The sequence below is a fragment of the Pelodiscus sinensis genome, chromosome 19, assembly GCF_049634645.1.
Source record: "Pelodiscus sinensis isolate JC-2024 chromosome 19, ASM4963464v1, whole genome shotgun sequence".
Lineage (NCBI taxonomy): Eukaryota > Metazoa > Chordata > Testudines > Trionychidae > Pelodiscus > Pelodiscus sinensis.
In genome coordinates, this window is record NC_134729.1 from 23,191,769 (window position 1) to 23,213,159 (window position 21,391).

The 21,391-nt window shown below is 45.6% G+C and overlaps 2 protein-coding genes across 4 annotated transcripts in view; one reads left to right on the forward strand and one right to left on the reverse strand.

Moving 5' to 3' along the window:
• Positions 1-51: 51 nt before the first annotated feature.
• Positions 52-16,103, reverse strand: ARRDC5 (arrestin domain containing 5). Its single transcript, XM_014569028.3, has 4 exons — positions 15,645-16,103; positions 11,256-12,244; positions 5,144-5,352; positions 52-669 (listed from the first exon to the last, which is right to left on the reverse strand). Exons 2-4 carry the CDS (start codon positions 11,506-11,508, stop codon positions 187-189), a joined length of 945 nt encoding a protein of 314 aa, XP_014424514.1. The 5' UTR covers positions 11,509-12,244; positions 15,645-16,103; the 3' UTR covers positions 52-186.
• UHRF1 (ubiquitin like with PHD and ring finger domains 1) overlaps positions 13,524-21,391 on the forward strand; it is a 31,138-nt gene continuing 23,270 nt past the window's right edge. Inside the window, exons 1-2 of one of the 3 annotated variants that reach the window (XM_075903059.1) lie at positions 13,524-13,690; positions 16,764-16,926. In XM_075903059.1, coding sequence (XP_075759174.1) covers positions 16,774-16,926 — 153 coding nt within the window. In that variant the 5' untranslated portion in view covers positions 13,524-13,690; positions 16,764-16,773. Of the gene's footprint in view, positions 13,691-16,227; positions 16,516-16,763; positions 16,927-21,391 lie in introns of those variants that run through there. The other 2 variants (XM_075903057.1, XM_075903060.1) reach the window with 2 other exon arrangements.

Sequence of the window (21,391 nt, forward strand, 5' to 3'; positions counted from 1 at the left end):
CCTCCCTCCAATCCAGAGCCCTCTTGTGAAATCAGGCAGTTGGCGCACACATGTATTTCACAGCAAACCTTTATTATCTGGACCTCAGCAAACTTGTTCCTGGATCACTGTATAGAGATTCATCTGAAAACACTGGGTGTATCCACAGGGTCGTTTTCACTTCTGCTGCAGATCTGCACCCCTCTGCTAGTTGTCAGGATTGCTTGCAGCTGTGGTTCTTATGACAATAGGTACTTTGGCCACAACTTTGGTCATGGACCACGGAAGGTAAACAGTCCCTATCAACTCATACCGGACTTCCATGATTTCGTTGGCTATGGACATGCTGCTGACAGAGAGTAGCCTGGGCAGGGAGAACATGCTAGTGATCCTTGTGACCTCAGAGGGGACTGCCTTAGTTCTGGATTCCAGTCTCATCAGTTCATTTCGGTCTTCCAAGGAGCGCTGCTCTGCCCTAATGGTGTAGCCAAAGTAGAGGATGATGGAGTACAAGGCAAAAACCACCTTCCTGATGGCCTTGCCTGTCTGGTTGTCAATCTCTGTCGTGAAGATGATGTTTTCACCAGGGGCAAATGTGTTTTTCACCAGGGAAAGCCGGAGGATGACGAGGCCGTGTCGGAAGCAGCAATGGTAAGCAACGTTCTTGTCAACTTCCACCGTCAAAGGGTACTGCATGGGAAGGGGGAGAAGGTAGAGTATGGTGAGCGCCATTCACAGGATACAATGGGATGATGACCTAGAATCCTTAGACATGTGGGAACTCTGTTAGCTGCTTCACACTGAAATAAATCAGCAGGCACCCGAAACTTCATGTGTGGCCCTTTGAATTTCATAGAAGCAGCAAGGACAGACCTCACATCCTTCTCCCCAGGTTCCTGTCACTTGAGCTAAAGGTGATTTTTTCTTAAAGGGGGTGTGCGAAGGGTGTGAAAGCACCTCCTTATGATCCCCCAAGTAAACTGCTCCATCCAGCCAGGGGAAAGCAGGCGCAGTGCACTACCCAAGCCTCCTTCCTCCATGCTCTGACCAGCTGGAGGAAGGCTGGGGCTGATTTCCTCACTTATTTGGGGGACCATGGGATGTACATTCACACCCTTGTGGTCCACATTTACAAAAAAGTGCGTGCGTGCGCATACACACACACACAGAGAGAAATTCCTGCATACAGGCCTGATATACAGTGCATTAGAATAACATTAATAGTCACACTTCTCTCGCCACTTCTATCCATGCATCTCAGAGCATGTAACAAACGTGAAGTAGCGTAGGGCTCAAAACTGATTCCTGCAGGACTCCACTAGAAACACACCCCTAATATAATTTCCTGTATACAATTACATTTTGAGACCTGTCAGTTAACCAGTTTTTAATTCATTTAATATAAGACATGCTAACTTCATGTTGTTTAGATTTTTAATCAAAATGTCATGTGTTACTTAGTCAAATGATTTACAGTATGTTACATCAACATTATTAACTTTACCAAGTAAATGTATAATTTCATCAAAAACACATCAAGTTAGTTTGACAGAATCTATTTTCCATAATCCCCTGGTGATTGGCATTAAATATATTATCTACCTTTAATTTTTTATTAATCGAGTCTTGTATTAACTATTCCATTATCTTGCCTAGGACTGATGTTGGACTAGCAGGTCTATGATTACCTGGGTCATTCCCCTTTCCCATTTAAAATATTGGCACAACATTGGCTTTCTTGAAGTCTTCTGGAACTTCTCTAGCATTCCAAGACTTATTGAAAATCAACATTAATGATCCAGTGAACTCCCCATCAGCTCTTTTAAAACTCTTGGATGTAAGTTCTCTTGCTAAGTTGTCTTGGCCTGCTAAATGTCTAACTATACTAGCTACTATTTAACACTGTCCTGAGATACTAATGGGGTTAGTATCTCATATATATGATTAAATCCTCTGTTTCCCAAATACAGAACAGATATATTTATTGAACGCTTCTGCTTTTTCTGATTTATTACTGATAAAATAAATCAGAAATGCAGCTGATGGTGCTTATTGGCTCCTCTTAGTAATATAGCTAAGTGGCTACAAAAATTGATTCCAATATTTCTGATGATTAAATGCATTGTTTTAGATCATTGTAATTTGAACAATGATCTTCAAAGGAAACATAATGGTTGTATGAATTTTTTGGATGCTCTGTGTTATAGATGGAAGGCCTAAAAGTTTCCCTCATCTGCGGAGGCAGATGATGCTACCAAACCTAAAGTCAAGGGGATACTTTTGGCACAGGCTGAAATGTTAGGGTGGCATTTGCCTCCTACAGTATCACCTGATGTGAAGCTTTGAGGAATCAAGGTGTCTCCCCTTTTCACTATGGTTTTGTTGGGGCACATCTCTTATTTCCCCCCATTTTCTTCTTTAATAGGAAAATTCCAGCCACTAAACACCTGGCTGCCCTCCACAAACATACATGCTCTCCTACTGCTACTCTTTACCTTCCATGGGACTGCATCCTCTTACCTAAAGAGGTAAAGCAGGTAGGTGGGAGAAAGTCACACACTGACTTCTGCGGTTGGCCTGCACACCACGTTTCTACCAGGATAACCATGTCAGTAAAGGGTGTGACTTTTATTTTATTGTTATTGGTATAAGCATCTTTGGACCAGTATAACTGCATCCACTTTGGGGTGGGCTTGGGCGGGGCTGGAGTGCACTACTTTAAGTACACTGGTGTAGCAAAAGTGGTACATGGTACAAATTTTGCACATAGCCATACCCTTAGAGTGGGCAGCCTCCATTCATGTGGCTTTACTGTGGGTCCTCATATTTGCTTGAACCAGCTCCCAAGTCCTGGTCTTGATCTTCAAAGCTCCCCAGCCAGCTCGGCTACCGAGAGAGGGAGCAGTCAAAACCCATTAGCTAGGCAGATGTCACGCTGATCCACAGCCTCTAGCAGGACTGGCTTGGAGCAGGCCCCGGTGCTTCTTGGTCAGGCCGTCTCGGAGGCACATGAACGCTGCACTCTGCAGAGCCCCTGATAACAACCACCTGGCCAAGCCACCCAGCAGCTAACCTGCGCCTGGCACCCCTCCTTCCTGCACCAGCCCATCAGGGGATGAGAAGCTGGAGATGAGCCAACAGTGCACCCTTGTAAATAGCATATTGGGCTGCCTTAGGAGGAGCATGGCCAGCAGATCCAGAGAAGTGATTATTCCCCTTTATTCAGCTCTGGGGAGGTCACATCTGGAGTACTGTGTCCAGTTCTGGGCCCCCCACTATAGAAAGGATGTGGACACATTGGAGAGGGTCCAGTGGAGGGCAACACAAATGGTTCGGGGGCTGGAGCACATGACCTACGAGGAGCGGCTGAGGGATTTGGGTTTGTTCAGTCTGCAGAAGAGCAGAGTGAGGGGGGATTTGAGAGCAGCCTGCAACTCCCTGAAGGGGGGTTCCAAAGAGGCTGGCGAGAGGCTGTTTTCAGTGGGGGCAGGTGGCAGAACAAGGAGCAATGGGCTCAAGTTGCAGTGGGGGAGGGCTAGGTTGGAGATTAGGAAAAACTATTCCACTAGGTGGGTGGGAAAATGCTGGGATGGGTTCCCGAGGGAGGGGGTGGAATCTCCATCCCTAGACGTGTTTAGGTCCCGGCTGGACCAAGCCCTGGCTGGGCTGATTGAGTTGGGTTGGTACTGCCTTGGGCGGGGGGCTGGACTCGGTGACTCCTGAGGTCTCTGCCCGCCCTGGGATTCTCTGAGTCTCCATGTTAACTAGCATTTTGTCCCCAGAACAGAGAACAGGGCCCTTCCTGCGGACCGGCAGGGACCACTTCCATGAGTGGGGGAGGCACTCAGAGACCAAGGTGATGGGCCTGCTCCCTGAGCAGAACAAACCAATGCCTCAGTTACACGCTCTTCCTCCAGAGGGAGAGCAAGCCGTCAGGGCCTGCTACCGCGGGAGGTATGCGTGGGGTGGATGCCGGCTGGCTGCGAAGTGGCCAGAGATCATCACATTCATGAGGCCACCAACCTGCCAGGGATGGAATTTGAAAGGAGACAAATTCAGAGGAGAGACAAGGAGCTAATTGCTAAGACCGGGGGCAAGGAATGTTTGGAACAGCTGTCCCAGGGTCAGGGTGGACATTCAACATAAGAACATAGGAACGGCCAGACTGGGTCAGACCAAAGGTCCATCTAGCCTGGGATCCTGTCTGCCCACAGTGGCCAATGCCAGGTGCCAGAGAGGGAGGGAACAACAGGAAATCCTCATGTGATCCCTCCCCTGTCACCCATTTCCAAACAAACAGCATCTAGAGACACCATTCCTATCGATCCTGGCTAGTAGCCATTGATGGACATAACGTTTACAAACTTATCTAGCTCTTTTTGGAACTTTGTTAAAGTCCTGGCCTTCACAACATCCTCTGGCAAGGAGTTCCACAGGTTGACTATGTGCTGCGTGAAGAAAAACTTTCCTTTGGTTTGTTTTCAACCTGCTGCCTATTTCTTTCATTTGGTGACCCCTAGTTTTTATAATGTAGGAACGAGTAAATAACTTTTCCTTTTTCACTTTTTCCACAAAACCATCCGCTCTAGCGCATTCCGAAAATATGGGTGTGATGCCAGCCTTGCACTCTTTGGGCCCCTGCCAACCCAGGCTGGCTTGGATCGCATGACCCAGCGGCCAAAGCTGCCAGGGTCATTCCATGAACTACCAGGTCCTGCTGCTATTTTTGCAGCAGGGCTAATTTTTCCTGTGCCATTTGGTAGGGGCTCTTCAGCCGGGCAGAGGAAGGTCTAACACAAGGCAATGGCCGAACGTTGAAACTAGACAAATTCTGACCGGACGCAAGGTGCACATTTTTAACAAGGATCAGACACTGGAACAATTTCCTGCTGGCTGCAGTGGAGTCTCCCCCACTGGCCATGTTTAAATCAAGGGTAGGTGTTTTTCTAGAGCATCGCCTCTCGTTCCAAGGGGAGAGAGGAGACAGTTCTAGGTTCTGTGTGTAGATTACCTGTCTTGGCTTTAGGTAACTTGGTAAGAGTGCTTCTATACCATGGGGATAGGTCTGGCACAAATAGCCAGCTACACTTCCTTGGGAGCAGCACTGGACTCTTCCATTCTTTCTCTGCTCCTGTCACAGGAAGAATATTCTCTATTACCTTACCTCTGATTCTATTTTATCTTTAAAGACGCCAGAGGTCCCTTGCACCAGTAAATATTTCTTCTGCTTGGCTAAGATGAGCTCGCGGCTGGCACAGGAGGCTTGGAGGAAGTAGGAGACACGGGCTATCTTGCTGGTGAATGTCGATGGAAGTCGGGGAGGTAAGTTGAAGTTGAAATCAAAGGTATGGGTGCCCGAACCAAGCCAGTTATCTGTAAGCCAAAGGACATTCCCTCACTTGCCAAGCTATAAGATCACCTCTTAGACATGGGCTGCCTTGCATTCTCAGTGGATTTTTTAAATGAAGATAGCAACCCCACAGCAGCTTGCCAATTATTTTTAGGAGCCTGTTCCTGCCAAATACAGAGTATCCTGAACTTGTGATGAGTTCCTTAAGCATAGAGGCTGTGTCTAGACTGGCTAGTTTTTCTGGAAAATCCGCCGCTTTTCTGGAAAAACTTGCCAGCTGTCTACACTGGCCGCTTGAATTTCCGCAAAAGCACTGACTTCCTACTGTAAGAAAGCTTTTTGCGGAAATACTATGCTGCTCCCGTTCGGGCAAAAGTCCCTTTTGCGCAAAACTTTTGCGCAAAAGGGCCAGTGTAGAGAGCTGAGATTTGTTTTGTGCAAAAAAGCCCCGATTGCGAAAATGGTGATCGGGGCTTTTTTTGCGCAAAAGCGCATCTAGATTGGCCACGGACGCTTTTCCGCAAAAAGTGCTTTTGCAGAAAAGTGTCCGTGCCAATCTAGACGCTCTTTTCTGAAAATGCTTTTAACGGAAAACTTTTCCGTTAAAAGCATTTCTGGAAAATCATGCCAGTGTAGACGTAGCCGAAGAGTATTCAAGACCTCGCATGTCCTACAGAAATAAGGCAATGGAATGTTTACTTCTCCTTTTTTGGTGTCACTGGATACAATAAATCCTCAGAGAGCCCAATTCTCCACAGTCTGGCTTTTCATGTTTTCAGTTACAGCTGCACAAAGCAGGGATAAAACTGCTATTGGATCACTCACACTGGTGATATATTTTACCTTTGTTTTGCGTTAATGTGAATGACACAAGATGCAAGGACGTGGAAAATCATTTTTGTGTCTCTGCTTCTGTTTCCTTCTTGAATTCTCTAGCATAAGTCGGTGCAATTACATTGAATTTGGAACCATTTCCTGCTCAAACTGGCCAAAATTTGGCCTTGTCTCACTTTGAACTGATGAGATAATTTTCTGATCCAGCTCCCCATGTACATGTACTGTTTTGGGATGTAGAATACCTTTTCTTCAGTACAGCTTAAATAACTTCTAAAGAAACTTAAATTAAACTGAAAAAGGCACTCTAAATCCCAAAAGAGAATGTGCATATAGGGAGTTATCCTGCATAGCTTTAGAGATATAATTATACTGGTATAGGACTGCTGGTAAATTGTGTGAAAAAAATGTTGAATATCGTGGTCTCTTAGTATCTCTGAAAATCAGGCCATTTATTTAGGAGATTAAATATGGATTTAAGTGCTTGCCTTTAGGCACCCAATTTCGAAATTTTGGTCTTTAAGCTATAGAGTTGAAAAGTGTCAAAGAAGTACTGCTTATTATTATCACTCTCTCTATATAAAAAAGCTTTTCCTGATGGACAACAGAATGACGTCACCACATCGTCAGTGTCAACAGGCTCTCTCAACGAAGCAAAAGCGGGAGGAGGGGGGGATAAGGCGAGCGTAGCAAACAGAGAACGCAACCCCCTAGTTATGTTAACTATCAGAAAGATTATTTCACCCTAAATTTACAATAATACTTGGCACACCTTTCAACTTGTCACCATGAGAGGTAATAGATCAAATGCACAACGTGATTGCACATTCTCAAGGTAGGAAAAATGACCTTTCTGGTGATGTATAGTTTTTAAGGCCTAACAGCCTAGGAGGAGTTGAAATCTGACCATTGGAGGTCAGATACAAGATTTAATACATTGACATGCAGCCTAACCCTTTATCTACATCTTGAGCTATAAAGCCAGCGAGGAGGGGTTCACAACCCACTGCTTTTATACTCCTGGAAACATCCGGGATTAACAGATTATTTATATAAAAACACAGTAAGACCCTGACTAATTGTTATTGATCTCCTCTATGTGCCTCATATATCCTTGCTGAAAGGCAGGGAGGTTAACAGCATGAACCATAGTGAGATCTCATGTTATTGAGATCTCATTTTTACAAAATATTCTATGCTTACACATACACCATCTAGATCAGTGGTTTTCAAACTATGGGTTGTGACTAAATACTGGGTTGTGGTACAGAGTGATCAGGCGACCAGTGGGGATGGTAAGGCAGGCTACTTGCCTGTACTGGCACTGCAGACTGCACTGTACCCCAAAAGTGGCCGCCTGCAGGCCCGTCACCTAGACGGGAGGAAGGGGGAAGCACACAGGATTCTGCCTACTACTCCTGCCCTGAGCACTAGCTCCGCATTCCCATTGGCTGGGAACTGGCTCCTAGCCGCTTCTGGGGTGCAGCACTGTCTGTGGTGCCAGGAGAGGCAGAAAGCCTGCCTTAGTATCCTCACTGCACTGCTGACCTCCTGCCCCAGCCATGACCCCTCCCAAACCCAGAGCCCCCAAAACTCTCATCCTCAGCCCCACACCAGAGCCCACACTCTCGTCAAATTATGTTGGGTCACAGGCATCAACAATTTTCTTCAACTGAGTCATTAGAAAGAGAGTTTGAAAACCACTATCTACGTCATCCCTGACAGACGTTTAGCTAATCTGCTCTTAAATATATCCAATGCTGGAGATTCCATAACCTCCATAGGCAATGTATTCTGATGAAGTGGGTCTTTGCCCATGAAAGCTTATGCTCCAATACATCTGTTAGCCTATAAGGTGCCACAGGACTCCTTGTCAATTTAGCATTGTGGTTCTTTACCTATATAACGAGGATGGTAGAAGCCTGGGTGTAGATGCAGTTATACTGGTATAATTGTGCTTATGCTATTACAGATTATACCAATTCTCACAGTCTGCATAAATTATATTGGTATAATCAGTTTTATCCCAATATACAAGTGTTCACTTTAGAGGATTTTGCTGATATAGCTATACTGGTATAACTATACCAGAAACCCCCTCCTAGTTTAGAAAAGACCTTAGTGAGGTATTACTGGGACTATATGTATTACATATGTACACATACCTACTATGGGCCAGGTTGTGATCTTTATTCACATTACTCCACAAATGAACTCTTAGGTTTCAAGGGGACTATGCATGGTGTAAATTACTAGTAAGCGAGAGGAAGGTTGTCTCGGACTGGCTCTGATTTGCAAAATACAGACATTCACCATAGGTCTGCCGGGTTCCCGTTCTCATAGTGCAAGAACAAGGAGACAAGTCCCTGAAATTGAAAGGGAGCAAATTTAAAAGTGATGCACAAAGACAGCATTAACCTTGGGATTTCATTGCCACCATTTTCATTTACATTTTTTTTAATGTACTGGAACTGGAAGGGACCTTGAGAGGTCATCAAATCCTGTCAAGCAGCATAGACCATTCCTGACAAATATCTGACTAACCTGCTCTTCAATATTTCCAATGCTGGAGCTTCCACAAACACCCTAGGCAATTTATTCCAGTGTTTAACCACCCTGACAGGAAGTTTTTCCTAATGTCCAACCTAAACCTCCCTTGCAACAATTTAAGCCCATTGCTTTTTGCCCTTAATGAGACGTTAATGAGAATAATTTTTCTCCCTCCTCCTTGTAGCACCCTTTTTAGGTACTTGAAAGCTGTTATGTCCCCTCTCAGTCTTCTCATTTCCAAACCAAACAAACCCAATTCTTAAATAAACAAAGACCTTATGGAAATCAAGAGTTCAGAAGGATTCAGGAGAGAAAAAAGGGACTGAACTATGTCATGAATAATGACCTCATCTGGAATTATAACCCTACATATTCTTTTAAAAGTGTGCATTTAGCTTCCTGCTTCACAGCTTCAATCGAACTCTAATCAATAAGGGTTAGGAAGAAATTCTTCCTGTGGGCAGGTTATCACATAACTGCCTTATATAGTATTTACTGTACCTTCTACGGAAAGTAGGACAAATTACAAAGGATGAATATAGGCAAACAGCACAGGAATGCAGGGGTAAGATTAGAAAGGCAAAGGCACAGAATGAGCTCAAACTAGCTACAGGAATAAAGGGAAACAAGAAGACGTTTTATAAATACATTAGAAGCAAGAGGAAGACCAAGGAGAGGGTAGGCCCACTGGTCAGTGAAGAGGGAGAAACAGTAACAGGAAACTTGGAAATGGCAGAGATGCTCAATGACTTCTTTGTTTTGATCTTTACCGAGAAGTCTGTAGGAATGCCTAACATAGTGAATGCTAGTGGAAAGGGGGTAATTTTAGAAGGTAAAATAAAAAAAGAACAAGTTAAAAATCACCTAGAAAAGTTAGATGCCTGCAAGTCACCAGAGCCTGATGAAATGCATCGTAGAATACTCAAGGAGCTGATAAAGGAGGTATCTGAGTCTCTAGCTATCATCTTTGGAAAATCATGGGAGACAGGAGAGATTCCAGAGGACTGGAAAAGGGCAAATATAGTCCCCATTTATAAAAAGGGAAATAAGAACAACCCAGGAAACTACAGACCCGTTAGTTTAACTTCTGTGCCAGGGAAGATAATGGAGCAAGTAATTAAGGAAATCATCTGTAAACACTTGGAAAGTGGCAAGGTGATCCAGCCAGCATGGATTTGTAAAGAATAAATCATGTCAAACCAATCTGATAGCTTTCTTTAATAGGATAACGAGTCTTGTGGATAAGGGAGAAGCAGTGGATGTGGTATACCTAGACTTTAGTAAGGCGTTTGATACGGTCTTGCATGATATTCTTATCAATAAACTAGGTAAATACAACTTAGATGGGGCTACTATAAGGTGGGTGCATAACTGGCTGGATAACCGTACTCAGAGAGTAGTTATTAATGGTTCACAATCCTGCTGGAAAGGCATAACAAGTGGGGTTCTGCAGGGGTCTGTTTTGGGACCGGCTCTCTTCAATATTTTCATCAACGATTTAGATATTGGTATAGAAAGTACGCTTATTAAGTTTGCAGATGATACCAAGCTGGGAGGGATTTCGACTAATCTGGAGGATAGGGTCATAATTCAAAATGACCTGGACAAATTGGAGAAATGGTCTGAGATAAATAGGATGAAGTTTAATAAAGACAAATGCAAAGTGCTCCACTTAGGAAGGAACAATCAGTTTCACACATACAGAATGGGAAGAGACGATCTGGGAAGGAGTACGGCAGAAAGGGATCTAGGGGTTATAGTGGACCACAAGTTAAATATGAGTCAGCAGTGTGATGCCGTTGCAAAGAAAGCAAACATGATTCTGGGATTTATTAACAGGTGTGTTGTGAGCAAGACACGAGAAGTCATTCTTCCGCTCTACTCTGCGCTGGTTAGGCCTCAATTGGAGTATTGTGTCCTGTTCTGGGCACCACATTTCAAGAAAGATGTGGAAAAATTGGAGAGGGTCCAGAGAAGAGCAAGAATGATTAAAGGTCTAAAGAACATGACCTATGAGGGAAGGCTGAAGGAATTGGGTTTGTTTAGTTTAGAAAAGAGAAGACTGAGGGGGTGACAGGATTTCAGGTATCTAAAAGGGAGGAGGGAGAAAACTTGTTCATTTTGGCCTCTGAGGATAGAACAAGAAGCAATGGGCTTAAACTACGGCAAGGGAGGTTTAGGTTGGACATTAGGAAAAAGTTCCTAACTGTCAGGTGGTCAAACACTGGAATAAATTGTCCAGGGAGGTTGTGAAATCCCCATCTCTGGAGATATTTAAGAGTAGGTTAGATAAATGTCTATCAGGGATGGTCTAGACAGTATTTGGTCCTGCCACGAGGGCAGAGGACTGGACTCGATGACCTCTCGAGGTCCCTTCCAGTCCTAGTATTCTATGATTCTCTTAAGTAGTTAGGACAATGGCAGGATACAGAACTAGAATGATCACTAATTGGATCTGATATGGCAATTCCTGTGTTTACTGGGGCAAAATTACTGAAGTTTTACTCTGTGTTCTTTGAATTCTGTGGTTCCATTTCCTTACCCTCTATTTTGAATGTCTTTGTTTTATTGATGTAGTCAGCCTTGTTATTGCAGACAATGTCTCTGCTGTAATCCTTGTCAGCATTCATCTCTTCATTCCACTCCAAATAGCCTCTTCCCACGAGCTCTACCTTCACTATGGGGTCGATCAAAGAGTTGTTAAGATTCAGAATCACTTGGCCATCTATGCCAGAGCCTGCCAAATACACCTTATCTTCAGGCAGCACCAGGTTAATTGATTTTACCACCGACATCAGGGAAGAACAGAAGCCTGCTGTTATCTGTGCTTCCCAAGGATCTGTGTATGTCTGTGATGTCAAAGGTTTGTGACATCACTGCACTTACAGAGAGTGCAGAGCCTGTTTGGCTTTGACAGCAGCAGCAGGTGCCCTACCACTTTCAGGATTTGCCCCAGTTATGAAGTTTTTGAGGCTCTTATTATTTAGTCTTTGTTGATAATGTGTAGAGGCCCCAACTGTGAGCAGTGCCCTGTTGTGCTGGGGTCAAATATACATTCTAAATAGACAAGACAAACAAAGACTGGGGGAAGGATAGAGAATGGAACCCCAGCGTTGTGATTCTTAAGACTCCTTTGGGGATTTGATTATTCCTTACAAAGTGGAGACACTTCAGGGAGACAGTTTGAGGACTCATGGCCATCAAAGAAGGATACTGCTCATCTTTGCCAAGTTTCCTTGGAGCTTGCATTCATTACTCTTTGTCAGAAGGTGTCTTCGGAGGCGTCGCGAGGAATCTGTCTGCTGAGAGTTGTTTGTTCTGCCACAGTTGCAGGCTGAGTCATGCTCCATATTTCTCCTGCTTTCTATTTGCCCCATGGGAAGAGCTGGGCCTTTGCCTACAGACCAACTTTTCTTTCAGGCACTGACTCTGATTCAGGGAAGCAATGAAGTCCATGCTTCAGGTTTGGTACCTCTTTAATTCCTTTGATGTCTCGATTTCCTTTGCTAAACTGTTCTCCTGGGAGGTAAGCTGAGGGAAAGAGTGTACCCTTGAGCACAATGAAATTAAATGGGTGCGCTTCAGAGGTGTCTCTATAGATGGGAAGAACAGAGCCTTCTCTAAACCTTTTTTACTCCATACCCTTCCCCTTTTGTGGAAATATGGGTGTGTCTAGATTACAAAGTTTTGTCGACAAAAGTGGACTTTTGTCGACAAAACTATACCTGCGTCTACACTACCGCTGAGTTCTGTCGACATAACGTCGACAGAACTCAGCAGTTTTGTCGACACTGGTAAACCTCATTTTACGAGGCATAACACCTTTTGTCAACAGAGTTCTGTCGACAGAAGGTGTTATTGCATGTAGGATTGTGTCTAGACTACAGGGTTTTGTCGACAAAGCAGCTTGCTTTGTCGACAGAACTGAATGTAGTCTAGACGCTCTATGTCGACAGAAGTTTTGTCGACAGTATCTGTCGACAAAACTTCTATCGACAAAACCCTGTAGTCTAGACGTACCCTTATGTGTCCAGCAACTCCTTCCTCACTAACCCCTTGCCTGAAATCTCCTGTGGTATGTGAAGGAAGATGAGAGTTCTGCTTGCTGGAGGCAGCAGCTCTGACTGCCTATCCTTGCTGAGGAGCCCAGAAATGGGGAAGAGGACTCAAGTGTTTTCCCCAGTAGGGATAGATCTCTAGCTTAGAGGTGACAAGCCAGCATTTGTTACCACAAGTACAGCACAAGCCAGGGGGATGGAGCTCAAACTTGAATGGATGGGAGGTGGTTGCTCAATATGCGTTACCTCAGCTGACCCTTCTGAAAGTGAAGGAGACTCCCCTTCTATTTGTGGGTTATTTCCTAGACACATCCTACACTGGGCTGTTAAACTTCATCCCTGTTCCACCCCAGAGGAGGCAGCATTTTCCTAGGGAGTGGTTTGGCTGAGAGGGGCAGGATTTTGGGGAGGGGGGAGGCTTTGTACCCATTTTACTCCTGGAAAGAGCTGACCTCTCCCCAAGGCAGGTTGGAATTAGCCCAAACAACCAGGGTTAGTCTCATTTTCTGGGCAAGGATGGGGACAAAGCCCCAGGCACTAGGCAGCAGCCCCCCTTATCCAGGGGTCAGCCCATCGCTGGTGGCAGAAACTGCGATCCCCGCGCCGCGCTCAGCATCTCGCCGGGGGGGGGGGGAGGGGGGGACATCGCGCCGGACCCATAGAGCGTCTTGGGCTCCTCCCCGTCTTCCTAATTCCCGCCACCAGCGTCCAATCGGCGAGAGCCCGCCCCGCACCGGGCTTTTCCGCGCCAAACTCCAAAGGCAGCAGCCGGTTGCGCCGGGGGCTGCAGTTGTCATCCTGCGAGCGGCGCTTTCTGCAGCCCTTCGCCCCCTGGGCAGCGAGTAGGCCGGCCGGGAGCAGCGTCTGCAAACAGCGTCCTTCCCCCCTCCAGGCACCCGCGAGCCCGGGGTTGCAAAAGGTGAGTGGCTCGGGGCGACCCGGGTCATGCAGCGCGGGCAAGTTGTGTCTGTTGCAGGCTTTGCAACGTGAGCGGGGCGCAGCCTTGTGGCAAACGGGAGACTTTGCCTCCCGCGCTCTCCTCTAAGTCTCTGCAAACTCGGCGCTCCTGTAACTACCAGCTGGGAAGGAGCCGGCAGATGCAATACGTTGACTGTTGCATATGCTTGTAAAGTGCTAATTACAGCGGTGCGAGGGAGGGGAGGTTGTCTAATCAGTGGTATCCGATAGGGAAGTTGCTCAAGTGGAAGATCAAGCCACTGCAAAAGTCTTGGTGCCCCCCTACCCCTTATGAAATATCAACGCGGAATGAAGTAATTTTTTGTTTGTTTTAAGTCTGTAGTAGAAAGCGGGGAGGAGCGATTTCCAGATGGCTTATTCACTGACAGACAGCAGCTAGGAATCAGGGGATCCACTGAGCCCGCCTCCCAAGTGCAAACAGAGAGGGCAAGTCTCTGCCAAAAAAAGCGTCTTGCTGTAGCAGCAAATGCCAACGGGCAGGGAGACATTTTGAAACTAGCAGCGTGTTTGTAATGTCGATGTTTAGAAAAAAGGGATCTTGCTCGCACAGGAAGCATCTGGTTTGGCATTTGCAAATGTGAGATACATACACGGTAGCTGCTCGTTTCTGCGAGAGAGAGTCTGAGTCTTTTAAGCGGGCTGTCTTTCCTCCCAACTCTGTCCCTTACTCGCAATCTCTACTAGTTCAGTGCATGTCAGCAGAGTTTAAAATGTTTTGCCCATATTTGTACAGTGCAACAGTTAACCGGATCTAGCATAATACATGGATTTTACCTTTCCCCATCTCCCAAGTACAAAGCAGAGACAAAGTTATCCGTGCTTCGAGTCCTGAAATGCAATGGGAAGAAAGGCAGTTTGGAGATTGCAATCGGATTTTATTTTTAAAGCCTATTTTTAGAGAGGATAATACATTTAGAACAGAAATCCAATGGCAGAGTCTCCGCCCGCATCCGTCACCGCGGCGAACAGGGAGCAGGCCCTTTCAGAAGCTGAGCGCTCCATTCTTGCTGCTGGGTGTGGAGGCGGAATCTAGAACCGTTGCAGTTGTGTGTGAAATTAATTTTTGAGGAAGATGGGATTGCAGATGGATTGGTTTGCCGTTCAGTGCGCAACTTGGAAACACCTCTCCCGACACAACAAACAAAGCTAAAACAATTGAAAGTTTAAAATGTCTTATTGCCCGCTCGGTGGCATTTGGAAGCTTGCCTGTGACTTGAATTCTGGTTGTACCTGGAGAGAGCCCTCTGCCTACCTACAGGTTCACTGGCAGAGTGAGACAAACCAGGAAGTCCCTCCAAGCTCACGCAGAGACCGAGTCACTGTTTTAAAAAACCGGTCCTGCTGTCTAAAACTCAAACCGCATATTATGACCTCTTTGTACCTACTTACCTTCCTTCCTACTGACTTTCTCGATGAAGAGGATTTGCAAACTGCCATAGATTACCATCTCCGTGTCCCCACCCCCGCAAGTACTCCCTGAAATTGGGAATGTGTGTATTTTAAAAGGCCACCCGTGCAGCTAGTAATAGAACTATAATAGTTGGCAGTAGCACAGCTTTTGTAGCAAAATGCAGGACAATGTAGCACTTTAAAGACTAACAAGATGGTTTATTAGATGATGAGCTTTCGTGGGCCAGACCCACTTCCTCAGATCAAAAACCGGAAGTGGGTCTGGCCCACGAAAGCTCATCATCTAATAAACCATCTTGTTAGTCTTTAAAGTGCTACATTGTCCTGCATTTTGCTTCAACTACCCCAGACTAACACGGCTACATTTCTATCACTATTCTACAGCTTTTGTAGTAACTCGGCCACCGAACATGCAAAAAAAGGTCCCTTCATCCTAAACGCATTGCAAGCAACAATCGGACAGGGAGTTAGGTCCATGCACTTACCCTATTCCTTGAGATGCAAACATGGGAAGGCCGTCTTCTAAAGCTTGCACTTGTTTATGCTTGATGTAGTAAATGTGTGTGGGGAGGGGGAATCGGATTCGCTCAAGACACATTTTCAGCCTATGGTAATTTGGACTCCTCCCACTGCAGAGCGTATGAGGTCTCGTTTGCATTTCAGAGTCTGGCAGTAGAACGCTCTCCTTCTTTGTAATGGCTTGGTTTGCGCTTGCACCTGGTATGAGTTCTCATTTGCAATGCGCTGTGTAGTTATGTCCAAACCAGAAACTTGCCCCGGGGGCAAGCAGACAACGCACTAAGGATAAGGGAGTGTCCTATCCCTAGATGCTGTCAGGCTATAAAACATGCCCTCTATGAAGGCTAAGGAACGTTGCAAAATATAAAGGGGAGAGTGGGGGAGACAGATTGCACATTCATTATTCCATGCGCTAAGCCCTTGCACCCCTTCTTTAATCCTCTAGTAGAGCGGCCCCTTTAAAGCCTTGCAGCTGTCTCTTGTGATTTACATAATCACGCGATATGTTGGGAAAGGGGGGGGGAGAGAGAACTCCGCGAGACTGAGGAAAGCGTTTCAATTGTGGCGCGAGATACAGTTGGCGCGCGGCGCCCGCCCGCGAGAAGGGAGACGGCTGGCCGGACACAGCCTAACCGGCTGGGTTGCGGGGCGGGCGTTTAGGGGCCATGGGCCAATCGGCGTTGAGGCCGGCCGGCTACGAGCCAATGCTGTAGGAGGAGCGGGCGGGCTGTTCGAAGGGGAGAGCGTTAGGGTGAGAGGTCTCATTGATTCGGTGGCTGAAGTAGCCCCAGAGAGTCGCCGTCGTCCACGCTGGCTTGGCCTCGACTTGTGGCTGAGGTGGGTGTTTGGGACGGGAGCGAGCAGCCGGGGGAAGGGGCCGCGGTGAGGTCGGGGGGGGGTCCGGCCGGCGCTGGGGAGGCGGGCCCTGGGGCAGAGCTCCGCGGACCCGGGCTGTGGCCGGGCGGGAAGGGCTGAGGCGGGATGGTGCCTAGGCAGTGTCCCCCCGGAGCGGGGTCTCGCCGCCCCCATCCCGGCTCGTCCCTGCCGCGAGGTGCGTGACCCGCTCCCCCCTTTCTCCTGGGCAGAGCCGCCGCCATGTGGATCCAGGTGCGCACCATGGACGGCAAGGAGACCCACCGGGTGGACTCGCTCTCCAAGCTCACCAAGGTGGAGGAGCTGCGGCTGCGGATCCACGAGGTGTTCGGCGTGGAACCCGACCGGCAACGCCTCTTCTACCGGGGCAAACAGGTACCCACTCCAGGCCCTTTATCCACGTAACGAGCCAGCGCCCTCCGAAAGACCCCTCCCAATCTCCTCCCTGCCCCCCGGCTGCACTGCCTCGGGCAAGGACCCTGCCTTAAATTACGCTCAAATGACAGAAACACGTCTAAGGCGCGTGTTAACTGGGCGCTCACTGGAGTATTGACCTTGTAGTTAAGTATTCGAGCTGGCTGAGAGATGAATGCACCTTAATATTGGTCAAGGTATGTGGCGTTGTCTTCACGGACGAAAAAAATAGTGTTCCCATTTGACACACACTACCCCTTATTTCACCCTTTTACAGAACTGTGGTGAATCTTGTACTGGTGTGTGGCTTCGTTTGAAAACTGACAGTTTTCTGATTACTGTACTGGCAGAATGTATGGCAACATTGTGTGTAAAGTGGTAGGATATGGAGTGGAAGATTTGTTTCATGTCTGGGAAGAGCAGCCAGGTAACCGGGAAATAAAATCTCCTCTTAATGAGGTGATGGGTCCATTCTTTGGCAGGAAAAGAGTGGGTGAAAATCTAAAATCTTCATAAAACAGCTGGGGATTCTTGTGCAAATAGGTTCAGGAGGCAAAGTCTCAGCTGGAGATCTTTCTTGAGGAAGAGAGGGAACTATTGTATAAGGAGGGAGATGCCCCAAATTATTCTTCCCTTTCTCTACCCATAACATCTACAATATCTGAAGAACAAAGGAAAGTTTTGGACTGGGGCAGGGATACTGACTTATAGAATTTCAATTACTAAGACTCTTAGACCATCTACCACAGATCTTTGCTTTGAATTCACTTGTTATGTATTAGTTGTGTGTTACTTGCATTTTCTTGAAATCAATTCTGATTTATGCCTCGCATTACTTAATTTTTTTTAGATAAAAAGCTTGCTTTTCTACTTGATCTAAACCAGTATGTTTGGACTGAAGTGTTGGGGAAACTCTATTTAACAGGATTTGTGTATATTGTTTTCTGTTAATAAAACTATGGACTTTATTTGTGAACTTGTATTGTCCAGAAGAGAGCTAGAGAAAAGTCTGGGATTGGGAGTTCATTAGTGTTGCTCTTCAGTGTAAATCATAAGTGACTAGTTGTAGCACTCAGAAAATATAATTGGGAATATGTCTGAGGAGACCAGGAGTGGTAATTCATGGCAAAGCAGTGTAAACTCCCCTTCCACTTCACTTTAGAGAGCTGAGGGGACCCAGGTGTTAATCAGTCCAGATGGTATCCATAGTAAATCAAACACAGCTTTTATGTTGTGAAGACCTACCCTATTGGAGCCTTGAGCATTAAAATGTGGGGGAAATAGTATCTTGGTATATTGGACAGCCTCCCTGCCATTAAGAAGTGGGATGTGTCCATGAAAGCTGCTGATACCATTTTTTGTTGGTCTTTAAGGTGCAATCGGACCATTGGGGAGTGCGGGGGTGTGTGTGTGTGTGTGTGTGTGTGTGTGTGTGTGTGTGTTAGTTTGTTTTTTTAAGTTGTCATAGTGAGATCTACATGGTATTAGGTGTAAAACAGCAAGGGTATGTGGTTAGCAGCAGTGACCAGTTTTGGCACTATGTTAAAGAGACCAGTGAATTAATGTAAACAAAAAGGGGCTGGTTAACACCACATTTGAGTTGAATGTAGTGATTGAAATGGGAAGTACAGTGCCAAATTTGTCAGCTGGAGTCATTTTGTTTTTAAAGCTGGATTATGCTGCCATCTAGTGATTTTTTTTTTTTCCTCCTTAGACATTATACTTTGATTGGCATATTCTATTAGAGATGGTGCTTGGTTTTACTTGCTGTAATTAGGGATGTGAACGTGTACTCCATTAACTGATGAGCCTGATACAAAGGCAGCAGCGTGGGAATGGGTGAGAGGAGGAGCTGGGAGCTGGCTTTCAAACTGGCTCCCTGCATATGCAGCTGCCTCCCTACCCCATGCTGCTGTCTCCTACGGAGGCAGCAGGGGGGAGGCAGGCAGAAGCTGGCTCCGTGTGCATACCAGCTCCTACCGAGCTGCCTGCTTCCTCTGGCACTGCTGTTGCTTATATCCGTGGAGCCGCTTGCTCTCCCTCCATGCTGTTGCCTTGCAGCAGCGTGTGTTATGTGGAGGCAGGAGTTGGTGCTTGTAGGGAGCTGGCTAAAAGCTTTTAGTCCCCAGGAGCACCAGCTCCTGCCCTCCTCCGCCCCTCCCCCCCAATTTTCAGCAGTTACATGTTTACAAAATAAACACATTTTAACATCCTTGCTGGAAACTTAGGGGATAATACTTCTGTATACAATCAGTGTTGGTTTCAATGGTCATATTAAAAATCAGTGTTTATTTCCATTTTAGTTCAGCATTGACTGTATAAATGTATTGGGGTGGGAATGTAGTTGTGGTCTGTTCAATATGAACCTTAATCCATTTGGAGCATGAGTTGATTAACTCCCCTAAACTTAATTTGAATTCAGTGCAATTGTATAGGTATGATGAAGTGTGATTTACAGATTTATCCAAGGGCTTGTCCACACACTGAGCTATTCAGAAATAGTTCAATGTATGGATGCTCTTCTTTCAGCATAAGAGTGCCCTCTTCTGGTTTATCTTGCTAATTTAAAATAAATGTGTGCAGGTTACTCAGAAATACATACTCAATTTTAAATACGCATCTTATTCTGAAATAATGTTCATGTGTGGGTGAGTCTTAAGATTTTAATACCTCATAGGCTGTAAACCAGCTGTAGCATTTTCCTGAGAATGCAGGCAAACAGATCAGTTCCTTTTGTTCAGAGCTTATCAGTTAATTCTGGATAACTTTAGTACTGCTAATTAGAAACAGTGGATGTTTTAATGTTTTCCGTATTTACTGTTGTGTGCACCCATTAATATTGTTGGCAATCAACCTGTTGTGTGTAAGTTAACAATTTTAAATTGCGGTTATCTGGCTAATTGTGTAGTCGATAATTTGTATCAACTACATGATCGTTGATCAGTCCCAGCTACAGCTATGTGGAGCAGGCTTTAGCAGTCCCGGCTTGTGCTGACTCTGTGAGCCACCTGCGCTGGAGCTCAGCATTTTAAATGTAGTAAGAGCCACTGGGCTCTTACTACATTTGAAATGCAGAGGTGCAGGATCCTGGACCAGAGCAATCCAGGATTGCTCATGTTGAGTCCTGCAGTCCCTGTCCATGGCTAGCCCCTGCTGCCCGATAGAGGCAGCAGGGCGGGGCAGGCAGCTGTGCGGAGATGATGCTTGGCGAAACCAGCTTTTAAACTGGCTCCCCTCAGTATCTGCTCCTGTCTTTCCCTCTCACTTGCTGCTTCTCATAGAGGCAGCAAGAGAGAAGCGAATAATTGATACTCTACTCAACTACTAGATAAGCTTATGCTTATTGGGTCGACTACTTGACTACTAGCTAACATCTCTAGTGTAAGTACTTTGTGTAAATAGCTGAGAACAGGTCATTGCCATAAAGTAGATGACTTGACTCCTAGATTTAATCTGTTTATCTGGCATCTGAAAAACAGATTTATTCCTAATCCTGGTGCAACATCTTGGTATTTATCCAAAGTAGAACAGCTCCATTTTAGTTGGCCGGAGGGTGCTTATAAGAAAAAGGTAGTTACTGAGTTGGTAAAACCACATGCTAGCTAAGAATCAGATTTTACTAGGATCTGTGATTATCTCCGACTGATAAGTTCAGTACTGATTTCAAGTCATGGATGTTTTACTGCTCTGAAGGGTTATAAAGGCATTGATTCACAGGAAGTAGTTGGTCTCCATAAAACCTTAGATACCAGAACTTCTTTTTTTTTTTTTAAATCACGTGTAGCTGCTATCAAGTTAAACTTTGGTTTGGCAGTCTTCAGTGATTCAGTAATCTTACATTCCTAACATTGCACAGGATATTACAGTGGTGCAACAAGAATATTTTTCCTTCCACAAGAAGCTATTTTTATGACTAACTGATTTTTATGTAAAATAAGCTTAAGAATCATGGCTCATATCCTAGACTGATTTGCGTCACTGTTATATTCTAAAGCTTCATGCAAACTTCAATTTGGTTAATTGGAAACTAGAATTCTTGGAGACCAAAGAATCCTTTATTTTACACTAAATTTTTGCTTTAGCAATGTATATAATCAGTTTTTTCCCTCAATTATGGTTATTGCCTTCTGTTCAAACAAAAAAGCCTTACTGTTTTAAAAGGAATACTTGCCACTTGTCTGTGGGAAATAATTTGGGTCTCTTCAATATAAACTGCCCAACATTCTAGCCGCTAAATTCTCAGAATGTGTGCAGTGGAGCAGGAGTGTGGTGCTGATGTACTGGAGTTTCACTGGAAAGCTGAGAGGCTGTTTTCTAGCCTTCAGCCAGAAGTGGATATGTTTTAGAGTGAGTTTCCCCTTCCCAATCTTTCCTGACTCGAAATCTGTCACAATTGTGGTGATCTGATTCATACTGGAAAATGATG